Source organism: Lemur catta, chromosome 16 (genome assembly GCF_020740605.2).
Source record: "Lemur catta isolate mLemCat1 chromosome 16, mLemCat1.pri, whole genome shotgun sequence".
Classification (NCBI taxonomy): Eukaryota; Metazoa; Chordata; class Mammalia; order Primates; family Lemuridae; genus Lemur; species Lemur catta.
Window position 1 is genome coordinate 6,416,954 of NC_059143.1, and position 13,612 is coordinate 6,430,565.

General features: G+C 34.6%; 1 protein-coding gene and 1 non-coding gene across 12 annotated transcripts in view; both read left to right on the top strand.

Moving 5' to 3' along the window:
* Positions 1–13,612, top strand: part of PPP4R1 (protein phosphatase 4 regulatory subunit 1) — a 68,362-nt gene that overhangs the window by 35,822 nt on the left and 18,928 nt on the right. For all 11 annotated transcript variants that reach the window (XM_045527232.1, XM_045527241.1, XM_045527236.1 and 8 more), the window contains 3 exons: positions 97–255; positions 5,914–6,041; positions 12,584–13,083. In XM_045527232.1, coding sequence (XP_045383188.1) covers positions 97–255; positions 5,914–6,041; positions 12,584–13,083 — 787 coding nt within the window. The remainder of the gene's footprint in view (positions 1–96; positions 256–5,913; positions 6,042–12,583; positions 13,084–13,612) is intronic.
* Positions 10,641–10,756, top strand: LOC123622015. The gene has a single exon (XR_006729379.1). It is a non-coding gene; the product is annotated as a U5 spliceosomal RNA (small nuclear RNA).

Here is a 13,612-nt window from a genome sequence, read left to right on the forward strand (position 1 = left end):
AAAGGGAAAAAGAACTCTATGAAAGCAGAAGATGAAAGAGAAATAACTGCTGGAACTACAGTCTTTGACTAACAAAACCCTTTCCTCCTTACATAGCTACCCAGATTTTTCCAGCTTTGTTCTGATAATGTATGGGGAGTCCGGAAGGCTTGTGCTGAATGCTTCATGGCGGTTTCATGTGCAACGTGTCAGGAAATCCGACGGACTAAATTATCAGCCCTATTTATTAATTTGATCAGTGATCCTTCACGTTGGGTAGGATTTTGTTTAATTATCATTTTTGTAAAATAATTCATTTGAATCTATTTTAAAGTGAACATAATTTTAACTTCATAATTTAAGAAATAATTTATAACTTTTAAGATATGTTATTCATACATTTAGGAGTAGACTGTAGAAAGACTACTATATTAAGTTTTTTTGTAATTGGACAAAATTTATTTATAAATATAAATCTTTTTTATTTTTTTCTATTGGCAGGATGTATTACATTAATTGATTTTTAGATGTTAAACCAACCTTGCATCTTTAGAACAATTCCCACTTGATCATAGTGTGTAATTATTTTTATATGTTGCTAGATTCAGTTTGCCAGTATTTTGTTGAGGGTTTTTATATTTATATCTTAAGTGATTTTGATCTGTAGTTTTTTTATGATGGCTTTGCCTGGTTTTATTACCAGAGTAACAGCTTCATAAAATGAATGGGCTTCATAAAATTGAATTGGTCTCCTCTTCTGTTTTTTTGAAAGAATTTATAAAGAGTTGGTATTAATCCTCCTGTATCTGTTTGGTAGAATTCAGTGGTGAAGCCATCTGGGCCTGGGCCTTTCTTTGTGGATAGTTATTTAATTACTAATTCAGTCTCTTCACTTGTCTATTTCTTCTTGAGTCAGTTTCAGTAATTTGTGCCTTTCTAGGAATTTGTCCATTATTCTAACTTATCTAATTTGTTGGTATATGATTATCCATAGTATTCCCGTATAATCTTTTTATTTCTGTAAGGTTGGTAATTATGCCCCTCCTTTCATTTCTTATTCAAGTAATTTGAGTCTTGTCTCTCTGTTTCTTGGCCATTCTGGTAAAGGTTTGTTAATTTTATTGATCTTTTTAAAGAACCAGGTTTTGGTTTCATTGACTTTTTTTACTATTTTTCTATTATCTATTTCATTAATTTCCATTCTCACCTTTATTATATTCTCCCTTCTGCTTGCTTTTGGTTTAGTTTCCTCTTTTTTTTCCATTGTCTTCAGGTGAAAGGTTAAGTTATTGATTTGGGGTTTTCCTTCTTTCTTTGAATTACCATCTAGGGTAACTGGCTTTCAACCTGAAGAAATTCCTTTAGTATTTATTATAATGTGGGTCTGCTAGTAACAAATTTTCAGTTTTTGTCTATGAATGTCTGTTCTGACTTCAATTTTGAAAGATAGCTTTGCCGAATGTGAGATTCTTGCTTGATGGTTTTTTTTTTCTCGAGCGCTTTGAATATGTCATCCCATTGCCTTCTGGCCTCCTCTGTGCTTGCTGAGAAGTCAGCCGTAAATCTTCTGGGGGGTTCCCCTATAAGTGATGTGTCATTTTCCTCTTGTTGCTTTCTAGATTTTTTGCTTGTCTTTGACTTTCGGAATTTTTACTGTGATACGTCCATTTGTGGATCTCTTTTAGTTTGTCCTACTTAGAGCTGATGGAGCTTCCAGGATTTGTAAATTGTTGTTTTTCAATAAATGGGAAAATTTGAGCCAACACTTCCTCAAATATGTTTTCTTCTCTTTTCTCTCTCTCCTCTCTTCCTAGTATTCCCATTATATGTATGTTGGTGTGCTTAATGGTGTCCTACATTTCTCTGAGGCACTGTTCGTTTTCCCCATATTTTTCCCCTCTGTTCTTTGGCTTGTATAACCTGTATTGATCTTCAATAGATCAATTCTTTGTTCTGCCATTTCAAATCTACTGTTGAGCTTACATAGTAAATTTTTTATTTTAGTTATTGGACTTTTCAACTCCAGTCTATTTGGTTCTTTTTTTTTAATAATTTTTTTTTATTTCAGCATATTATGGGGGTACAAAAGTTTAGGTTACGTATATAGCCCTTGCCCCCCTCCCCTGCCGAATCAGAGCCTCAAGCTTGTCCATCCCCTAGACAGTGTGCATCGCACTCATTATGTATGTATACACCCATCCCCTCCCCACCCCTGGTTCTTTTTAAATAATTTCTCTTTATTGATATTATTCTCTGGTTGATGCAACATTGTCCCCATACCTTCCATTACTCTGTGGTCATGTTTTCCTTTAGTTCTGTGAACATATTTATAATGGCTACTTTGAAGTCTTTTTTTTTTTTTGGTTTGAAATCTGATTGCTATCATGTGCAGTTTCTGATGTGTGATTTTTTTTCATTTTCCTAACACGGATTTTTCTTTGCATGCCTTGTAATTTTTTATTGGAAACTGGACATTTTAAATAGTAATAGTGTAGTAACTTTGGTATTGGTTGTCCCCTCTCCCCCCAAGGCCTATTATTATTTGCTTGTTCATTTAGTGACTAGCTTTTGTATACTTCAGTGGAGCCTGTTTCCCTCCTCCAGGAGGCACAGCTTTGGGTAAGCCCACAGTCACCCTGGGATGACAGGAATTTGGTGGGCGTGGGAGGGCAGAGCCTGAGGTTCTCTTGGTGGGGAATCGCTACCTTGTGAGCTGGAGCAGCACCTGTCGGGGCCCCAGTATTCTCAGTGTGCCATGCTTGAGGCAGAGCCTCTGTTTTACAAGTGGGTGTTGGGTGGAAGAAAGGACCGTCCGCCTCTCAACCGTGGTCAGCCAGGACTTGGCCTCAGCATCAGGAGCTGGGGGCTGGGAGAACAACACAGAAAGCCTGTGAGTAGGAGCAGGGGAGAGAGGGAACCCCATGTTATTGGCTACAGCAGTCCCAAGTGGGGTCTCCACCTCGCCAGGCTGGAGGAAGGGTAAGAAGGGAATGGTTTTGGTTCAGATAACACAGACTCTGAGCTTTTTTACTGAATTTTGGTAGATTTTCTTCAATAGATATTTTTTCATTTGCTGTTTTCTCTTAGGGCCATTTCCAGAGGCTTTGAATGATCATTTTATAATTTTCACTTGTTTCACTGGGGAGTGAGTCAGCTGAGCTCCCATGCTGCCGTGGCAGAAGTCGATATCAGGACCGTACCACATTCATTTCCAAAGCAAAATTGACACAGAGGGAAAGACTTTTAAGCCTTAGTATTATTTTAATGTTTTTGTAATATTCTGTATAAGATTGTTAGAAAAGATTAACATAGCTTATTTGAAGTTTTCATTTTGAAACTATACTTGGTCATTGTTTTGGATCAGTAACGTGCATTATTTGCTGCTAATTTGAGAATATGGATATCTTGGTCATTTTAGATATATACAGTTTTCTCTCAGTATCTGGGGGGATTGGTTCCAGGACACTCTGTGGATACCAAAATCTGAAGATTCTCAAGTCCCTTATATAAAAAGAGCGTAATATTTTCATATAACTTACACATACCCCCTGTATATTTTAAATCAGCTTTTGATTACTGTAATACCTAATATAGTGTAAATGCTATGTAAGTAGTTGTTATACTGTATAATTTAGGGGATAATGAAAAGAAAAATATCTCTATGTTCAATACAGATGCAACAGTTGTGAGCCTAAGTACATTTTCAATCTGCAGTTGGTTAAATCCACGGAGCCCACGCATACCCAACTGCATATCCTCTGCCTATTTGAGAGAGATACATGTACACACACTTTATGTGTAAAGTGCCTATGCCTATTTAGGTACAAAAGAAAGAACGAAAATGGACTTCTGTCAGAAAAATGTTAAGTTGTTTGGGGAAGATTAATCTACTGTACTGTCCCTTCTCAAAAGTTAAGCTTGAATTGAAAGTTAATTTTATTTCTGAAATTCTTTAATATTCATTCTTTGAGTGACTTGTGGATTTTTTAGTGGTTTTCAGAACCTCTGTTTAAAATCATTAGTTACTTAAAGTCATTGGAACTAGTAAAAATAATAGTGGCTTAAAATCACTTCATTTTGAGGAGTAACTCAAAGTAGAAATGTTTTTGTAGTGTCGGAAAATTTCTCAATTATATGCAGTGGGATGTGTTAGAGAGTTAAGGAACTGGGATTCTAGTCGTGATCCCACTGTAATTACAGAGTGACATTGAGGAAATCATTGTATTAATATTTGGATTTCAGTTTCTGTGAACTCAAGGAAGTAGATTAATCTTTAACAGTGTGATTTAATTAACTCTTATTAGACACCCTTAGGTGATGTTGCTCCTCCACATTAAACTCTTTTCATTCTAATCTAATGACAGAATAAACTTATCTAATGATTTAAATAAGTTATATATGTCCTTTACTGGAACAAGCTTAAAGATTTAACAATATATAGAGAAGACTAAACTCATGCAATATTATTTAAAAAGTGACCTTTTGTGCTTTTATGGAAGCAATGTTTGTTGATTTATAAAAGGGAAGAAAAACCCTAAATTCACAAGCTATTCTTTTCTGTCATGTATTCTAACCTTTTTTTTAACCTGTTGAACCATTACAAAATGCTTCTCCAAGTAGATAAATACAAATAATAGATATGTTCTACATTTATTTGCCTTTGTAAAAATACACATTATATAACCCTTATTTTAAAATTGCAAAAAGTATTGTTATGCTGTTTTTCTAGAAAAGAAATGCTAAACTTCAGAGAAATTGATTTGTGACAAAGTCAAGGTTTTAGTAACATACCAGTTTTTTCGTCAAGATTGCCTTTGTTGGATTGTGTCTGTCCTTCCTTCCTTTCATAAAACTTCCCCTTTTTGGCCGGGCGCGGTGGCTCACGCCTGTAATCCTAGCACTCTGGGAGGCCGAGGCGGGTGGATCGCTCGAGGTCAGGAGTTCAAGACCAGCCTGAGCAGGAGTGAGACCCTGTCTCTACCAAAAATAGAAAGAAATGATTTGGACAGCTAAAAATCTATATAGAAAAAATTAGCTGGGCATGGTGGCGCATGCCTGTAGTCCCAGCTACTCGGGAGGCTGAGGCAGTAGGATCGCTTAAGCCCAGGAGTTTGAGGTTGCTGTGAGCTAGGCTGACGCCACGGCACTCACTCTAGCCCAGGCAACAAAGCGAGACTCTGTCTCAAAAAAAAAAAAAACCAAAAAACTTCTTTTCCAATGTTGTGTTTTTAAAAAAATCTTTATTTTAAAAATAATGTAAAAATACAACATGAAATAAAATTCTGTAATCTCCTTTTCACCCCTCCTATGGAAGACAGCCATTGATCACAGTAATACATGTTTTCAGATTTTTGTGACATATTTAGTCACAAAGATAATATAATACAATTTAGTCAGTATTATATTTCTGATCGATATGCACGTAGTTCTGATACATCTGCCTTGCCTTCATGTAGTAAAAATGTTTTCTACCTGAAAACATTAAATATATTTATGATCACATTTTATTGACTTTATTGCTTTATATCTTCTGTTTGACATTCTTGGTTTTCTTCATCCTTTTTGTTCTTGAGTATATAACAACAAGACTTTCTTTAGTTCTATGCAAATGTTTTATGGGATCTCATATTCAGATTATCATGGTTTAAATTTTAAAGCCAGAATAAAAACAACTGAAAGTAAATAAGAAAAAATAGTTTATAAAGATTTTAAAATCATAACTGAAGAATGATTTATAGTTTTTTTTCTTTTTAATCTTAATCACATCCACAATAGGTTTATAGTTCTGAATCTGGGTTTCTTTTAGAAAAGCTTGAGTATTATCCTAAACATACTTTTTGTATATAGAAAATAGATTATTAAATATATATAAATGTGTGTGTGTATAAAAATCTTTTTTAAAGTGTTTTATTATTGTCCTTTTTTTCTTCCTAGGTTCGCCAAGCAGCTTTTCAGTCTCTGGGACCTTTCATATCTACTTTTGCTAATCCATCTAGCTCAGGCCAGTATTTTAAAGAAGAAAGCAAAAGTTCAGAAGATATGTCAGTAGAAGACAAAAATAGGTATAATTTTAAAACTTTGTTTTCCAGTTCTGCTTGTGCACATCATTTCCACTATTTTACAATAAATATTCTTTTTGGGGAGTTTGCTATTTCTCTTGAGTATAAAAATTGGTAAATATTTTTCTAGAGTTTTATTTTACATACATTTGTTAAGCATCTTTTTGCTTAGTTACATGCTAAATGAGAAGATGGGTGTAACAGGCTTAACTTGATGCCTAGCACATAGAAAACTCTAAATGGTAGATTCTATGATTTTTTGCTAAGTTTAAGAAATTATTAATATTTGTCCAGTAAACCATCTGTTGATATTTAGAATATATGGGTAACTGTTACACAATGTATAGGATTTGGTTTTTTAAAATTCATTTTTAAGGAGTAAAACTTAAGTTAGGATTATGTTTGTTTTATTTTTCTTTCCAATCAAATAATTTAATTGTGGATCTTGGAGTCTCTGTCTACAGAATGATGATTGTAATCTCTCAATTGAGGGGAACCCATGTGAATGACTAGTATCAACTTAGTATACTTATTAGCTAGTATATCAGTTTTCAGTGTATTAGTCTTGATAGGACAACCAAATTTTTAAATAAAGCTTAAAGAGTCAACTCTGATTTTTAAAAAAAATTCTTGCATTAAAAAATTTCTATTAGATTTTAATTTTTAGCATGTATTGTAATATATACTTAGGGGAAAAACTGATTCAAATCTAACTTAGTACATGGGAATGCCCACGAACTTTTGCAGTTATGCATTTGAAATAATTTTAGTACATGTTTTTGAAACGATCCCTACTGTAATGCTTGACTTGCCATAGTTTCTTCTCCCTCCCTTGTCATGATGCTAATGGACATTTTCTTCTATAGGTCTTGATACTGTGATATTTGCTTTCTTGGTGTTTTGATTTGGCAGTTCTTCTTTCTTCTCTGCTGCCTTGTTTTACCTTTTTGCCTGTTCTCCTACTGTCCTGCTGCATAGCCAAACAAACCCGAGGTACTGTTTTTTGTAAAGGAAGAAAAATCACTCAACCCTGTCTTCCTAGCAAGCAAAGTCTGTCAGTTCTTTTGAAAGAACTGCTGCAAGGAGTTTGACAAAAATGATTATGGGGAGGGGGGGATGTTATCTATTTTTCATTTTTTAAGTCAGCATACTTTTTTTTTACTATCTATTTAAATGTACTGAAGATTGTTACATAACTTTTATTTATTCTTAAATCTGGAAAGGATCTAGTAAGTGAAAGCATAAATTTACAGAGAATTATATAAGACAGAGGTCAGCAAACTTTCTGTGAAAGGCCAGTGAGTAACTATTTCTGTTCTCTGTCACAGCCGCTCAGTTCTGCCTTTGCAGCGTGTGAGCAGCCGTAGACATTACATGCATGAATGGGCTTGGCTGTGTTCCAATAAAACTTAATTAACAAAAATAGTTGATGTGGCTATCAAGGCTGTGTTTGCTGACTACTGGTAGATAGCATTATTGGAAGAGCTATTTAAAGGTAGTTTAATTCTTAATTCTTCTTCCGCTGTAATGAAATATATATGTATTAATTTCTATGTAGACGCTATTTGTAGCATTGGATCTTCACTATATTATTAAACTTTATTGAATTATGTTAATGGTATAGTAGAGGGAAGAGAGAATTCCTAGCTAAGGAAGGAGTTCCATTAAATATTGTAAAAGCTTTTATATAGTTTGACTTCCTACCTTTATGAAGAAGTAGTCCTATATATTATTCAGTCAATCTCAGCACCATTAGTTTGTTGCCCTCCCTTAAGTACCATACTGGCTTTTGTTTTAAGCAGTTTTAAAACTGTTGTGTTATTTAAGATTGATGGATTATGCAAAAATTACCTGAGCACCTACTATGAACCAGAAACTATAGAAGGAAAGATAGAACTCGATTCCTATTGTCAAGGTTCTCTCAGTTTCCTGGAATTAAGATTTCTCAAACAAATATCTTGTAAAGTAAAAGCAAGTTTTTAGCAATATGTTTCCACTATTGTTTGTTTATTGTATAGTGTTTCATCTGACCCTGGAAACATTTACTATCATTTTAATACTTTTGAAGCATTTATTGATTATAAACATCTGACTTAGATTTATCTTTTACTCTCCCTGGATCAGGCTATTAATACTTCTTTGAAAGTGCTAATAAAAGCTACTTCCAGAAGCAGGATCAAACATTCAAATTGGCATTTTAAAAGTATATAAAATAAACATTTTCTTATATTTAGTGAAACAGTTATATTGTTCTCTGAATGTACTGTGCTCTTTTGGTTCTACCTGTTTTTTTGCACTTGCTGCTCTCTGGGAAGTGTCTTGTTTCATCCATACCTTCATTTAACAAAGTGAATGTCAGCAAGTTTGCTGTCTTGAATCACTACCTCCAAGAATCCTTTCCTGACTTTTCCAGGAAGTTCAGAGCTTTGTCTTTGTTGTCAGTAGCACTGGAATTAGAGCACTGATTTTTAATCATATCTTTTAAATTATGTATTTGCATATATAACCCAGTAGACTCCAAACTCATCCCATGTAGCAGTCTAGTTTTTATCTTTGTTTATACTAATACCTTCACTGTGCTTGGTACATAGTTGGCACATAATACATCTTGAATAAATTATTCTAAGGAAATATGGATGTGATCTCAAAAACCCAAAGTAAGTGAACCACTTATGCTGGGTTTTGTCAGTTTAGCTTAATGCTAACTATGTGAAAATAAAGTCAATAGTTATTAGCACAAATTCGGAAGTATTTCACTAATGTTAAAACTTCATTTAGGCCAGGCGCGGTGGCTCACGCCTGTAATCCTAGCACTCTGGGAGGCTGAGGTGGGTGGATCATTTGAGCCTCAGGAGTTCGAGACCAGCCTGAGCAAGAGCAAGACCCCATCTCTACTAAAAAAAAAAATAGAAATTATCTGGACAGCTAAAAATATAAATATAAATAGAAAAATTAGGCGGGCATGGTGGTGCATGCCTATAGTCCCAGCTAGTTGGGAGGCTGAGGCAGGAGGATCACTTGAGCCCAGGAGTTTGAGGTTGCTGTGAGCTAGCCTGATGCCACAGCACTCTAGCCCGGGCAACAGAGTGAGACTCTGTCTCAAAACAAAAAAACAAAAAACTTCGTTTAGTTAATTCATAGTACTTGGCAGAAGTATCCTGGAGAGTTTTCTTGGCTTTCATTTCAGGATACAGTGCTTTTTTAGCCAGATGTTCTGTAAGTCATTTTCCCCGTGAAATACTTGTGCTTAATTTTCTAGGCCCATTATCTGTAGTCGGGAACTCTGAGGATATTAATTGTAAACTTAGGCATGAAAAGAAACTTAAGGTTCTCTTTAATTAGGTTCTCTTTTGTGTATTTTAAATGGAAGTTTCTTAAATTTGTCAGATAGTAGATGAAGCCTTACAGGTTTTACCCATTTGCTCCACCTTCCTTGCTGAAACAATATCTTATTAAAATTTTTAAAATTTAGTTTGAATGATTTTAGAAAAATGAGAAAATACCACAAAGATTCCATATATCTTTCATCTAGATTCTCCAGATACTGACCTTTGACCATATTTTTATTTTATTATTTTTTTTGAACTCTTTGAAAATAAGTTTTAGACATGATTTTTTTGACCTTTCTTACTTTATTCACTGTGTATTTCTTTAAAACACAGGTGTTAATACATAACTGTAGTCTGATTACCAAAATTAGGAAATTAACATTGATACAATACTGTTATCTAATCTGTAGACTTTATTCATATTTTACCAATTAGCCTACTAATTTTCTTTATAACAAAAGGGAATAAAATGATTTTAATAAGGACAAGATGGGAAATCCATAATTCCTACACATATAGAAGGTACATTTATTTTGTATAACAGCACTAGCTACAAGAGCTTCTTTGGAGGGAAAAGGATGTTATACAGGTTATCTATATCAGTCCCTCATTTTTATGAATAAGGAGTAAATGAGGAATCTTAGAAGTCCCTGTGAAGCTCAGAGTTTTATATTAATGCCAGTTCTGGGTTAAGAACTTGCAGTCCAGTGTTTTCACAGTTGTGAAACAGTTGTGTTATGTATACATACCATGTATTTTGCAGTTAAAAGACTGGAAGAGAAACACCAGAATTTAAAATGCTATCACTGTGTGTTATGTTTTCAGATGAGTTATTTTTGTTTATCCGTATTTCTTAAAAATTCATGTTTGTGAAAATATGGTTTTGAAAATGAGCATTACAATGTATATGGTGGCTATTTAACTGGGAGCTTACATAGGTGTTGACATCACCCTCCTTTTGCACAGTCCTATTAAGCCTCCTATTAAATATCTTTTATTGTGTGTGTTTCAAGGCACACAATGTTTTAAGGGAGCACCCTTCATTTTTTCCCTGTACTTACCTTACAAATTTACGTACGTATTCCTCCATCTTTATTTCCATTTCATGTTCCTTAGAAAAAGGTGTCTCCTCACCTGTTTAATCTGTCCCCTTGTGTTCTTGAAGCCTGTATTCTTTCTTCTCTGAAAGACATTGCCTTATCAGTTACTCTGTCTCTTCAGTTCCTTCATCTCTTCTAACCTCTTTTCCTCAGGCTAAATCTGTGCTTGTCTTATGCTCTGGTTTCTCTTCAGAAGGTATAAATCTTTCACCTTTTACTAAAGATTTCCATGGAGAGGAACAATTCTGAGTCTTACCCCAATTTTTTGAGGCCTTGCATCTGCAGGAAAAATAAAGAAAAAAATAATGTTAATCTTTACCACCTTTCACACAAGAAAAATGCCTTCATTCTTTGTTGTTCTATGTGATTGTCACATTTTTCTTTATTCATATTTCTTGCCTAGCACACATTTCAGCTCTACAAATCTTTCTGAGCTGATGACCTCTCAGTCTGTCTCAGTTTCCACCTCTGCCTGGTGTTTGACCAAGTCCTCAGAGACGTCACCGTATAGAATCCAACATAGATACCCTAACTCACCTTGTCTGAACCCGAACCCATTATCTTTCTCGTTAAACTCTTCTTGCATTTTTCACTTTCAGTTGGTGCTGCCAGCATCCATTCAATTGCCCTAGCCAGAAATCTGCAAATCTTCCCAGGTTCCTCCCTTTGTTTCTCACTTCCAGCATGCAGTGAGTGAAAATGTCCTGTTGATTTTATCCCCATTTCAGTGTGTTTACTTCTTACGTAGCTCTGAAGACACTGCCTTCATCAGAACGTCATCTCTCATCTTCACATCTGTAATTCCTGCCTTCTGTCTTACCACTCAATTTTCTGCTCTGCTTCCACAATGGTCATTAAAAAATAGCAGATCTGATGATACCGTTTCCTTAATTCCTACATGATTTCCTGTACCCTGGGGTAAATTCCAGAGGTATACAGGTGTGGATTACCATGTTTCCTGCGACCTCTTTCATCCTTGCCATCATCATTCCCTTCTCTTAGCTGCAGTAAACTCACTGCTGCTTTCTGAAGGCATCCTACCTTTCTGGCACTCTTGCCTTGGCGTGTGCTATTTCTCCTTTGGTTGCTTTTTCTTCCCCTTAGCCTCATAAACATTTATTGGTTCTAAATATGACCTGTCATTTCCTCTAAAGCCTTTTAATCTCCACGCTCCTCTCCACCTCCCATGTTCCGTGTGCATACATGTGTACTTAACCACTCTGCCTGGCAGTGATTTGCTTATGTATTTGTTTTTCGTATCTGCTTCTAATTATAATCTCAAGAGCAAGATCCGCATCTCATTCACATTTGAACCCTCAATACTGATTCATTTCTTGGCTCTTAGTAGGTGCTCAATAAATGCTTGTTAAATTTAATTGAGTCAGGTAAAATATAGGAGATAAACAATAAAACGTATTGTAGTGCTTTAGTTTAGATAATGCAGTAATCAGTGAACTTGAATTAGGAACTTGTACCCTCTGTCTTTACCAATTAAGCCATGACTTCATTTTGGGAAAACCTTTGGGAGTAGAGATGATTATTGTGGAAGAAATAAAGATAATCTTTTATTTACACTTAAGCAGATTTCAATATGTTTTGTGAGCTAGTGAATAAGTATCTTTTCTTCTGTTGTGTAAAGTTTTTTCTTTTTTTCTTTAAGCAAATAGCTTTAATTCTTAGCTTTTCGGTATGTCTTTAGAACAGAGTGGCAGTACAAATAATCCTAAAAATCAAATAATTTAAAAATTGTATATACCTTAAAATGCATTGTAGGAATTTCTTTTCCTACTATTTTTCTTTAGTTACTTGTTATTGAAGTTAGCACAGTATTTTAGAACCCCAGGATTCTTAAATGCTATGTTCTCCGACTAATATATATTGCTTGAATATCTAGACTTATGCTTAACAGGTGTTTACATCCCTGAACACAGAACAACTGATGGAAAAAGAAGCATTATAAATACCATACATACACTGCTCAGTTTGTATGGATAATCTGTAATTTTTAATGTTTAACTGGTTTAAATGCTATATGTAATATCTCTTCATTGATTTTTTTTTCAGTAATTATTTTTATACTTTCATGTTTTTCCCCCTCCCAATGAAACAATAAAAGGATCAGAGATCAAGAAGTCCCAGAGGATGTACAAATCAGGCCAGAGGATGTTCCTTCGGATCTCAGTGTTAGTAATTCCAGTGTCAAACTGGAAAACACAGTGGAAGATAATGCTGCTGAAACATCTAGGAAAGCTCCAGGTGTGGACAGCTCTTTACTTTGTACTTTGTCCTCAGAATCTCATCAGGAAGCAGCTAGTAATGAGAATGATAAAAAACCTAGAAGCTGCAAATCTACATTATGCACCAGTTCACAAGATTCAGCTCTCTTAGATCAGGAATTGTACAACTCCTTCCATTTCTGGAGGACTCCTCTTCCTGAAATAGATCTAGATATAGAGCTTGAACAGGACTCTGGGAAAACACTCAGCCCGGAAAGACCAGAGAAAACGTCTGAAGTCCCCATGCCAACTTCTCCAAACATCACCATGGCTACCAGAAAGGAACTTGAAGAAATGATAGAAAATCTAGAGCCCCACATTGATGATCCAGATGTTAAAGGTATGGAAAAATCAGTCAAGTTCTTTATTCTAAAATTGATAAAAATGTTACTTTCTGGCTTTGAAAATTTTTTGTTTCATAAAAATTGCCTTTTAAAAGTTTATTATGACCATCATGATGCATTCTTAAATCCTCTTGATAAATACAATTAATCTGATTTTGGGGGAATTTCATTTAAGACAGGCTGATCATTGTATTCCTTCCTGTACTATACACAGATTTGTTAATGTACAAATCACTCTTAGAAATTTTGAGTTATTCAAACAATGTTTTATAATTTTGAATCTTCCGCCCTGCCTTATCTATTTTGCTCATTGTCTCATTAGTTTTGTTTATAAAATAGCAGTGGATGCAATGTTGTTTTTTAAGGACAGACTATCATCTATTAACAGTGAACAAAGATCTCCATTTTTCTGTGGAATGTGATGTTTTAAGAGCTACAGACCTGCAAAGATAAAAAAAAAAAAAAAGAGCTATAGACTTTTACAAGAGTTTAAGTTTGTTTTTCAATTTTGACTTTTTTCAACTG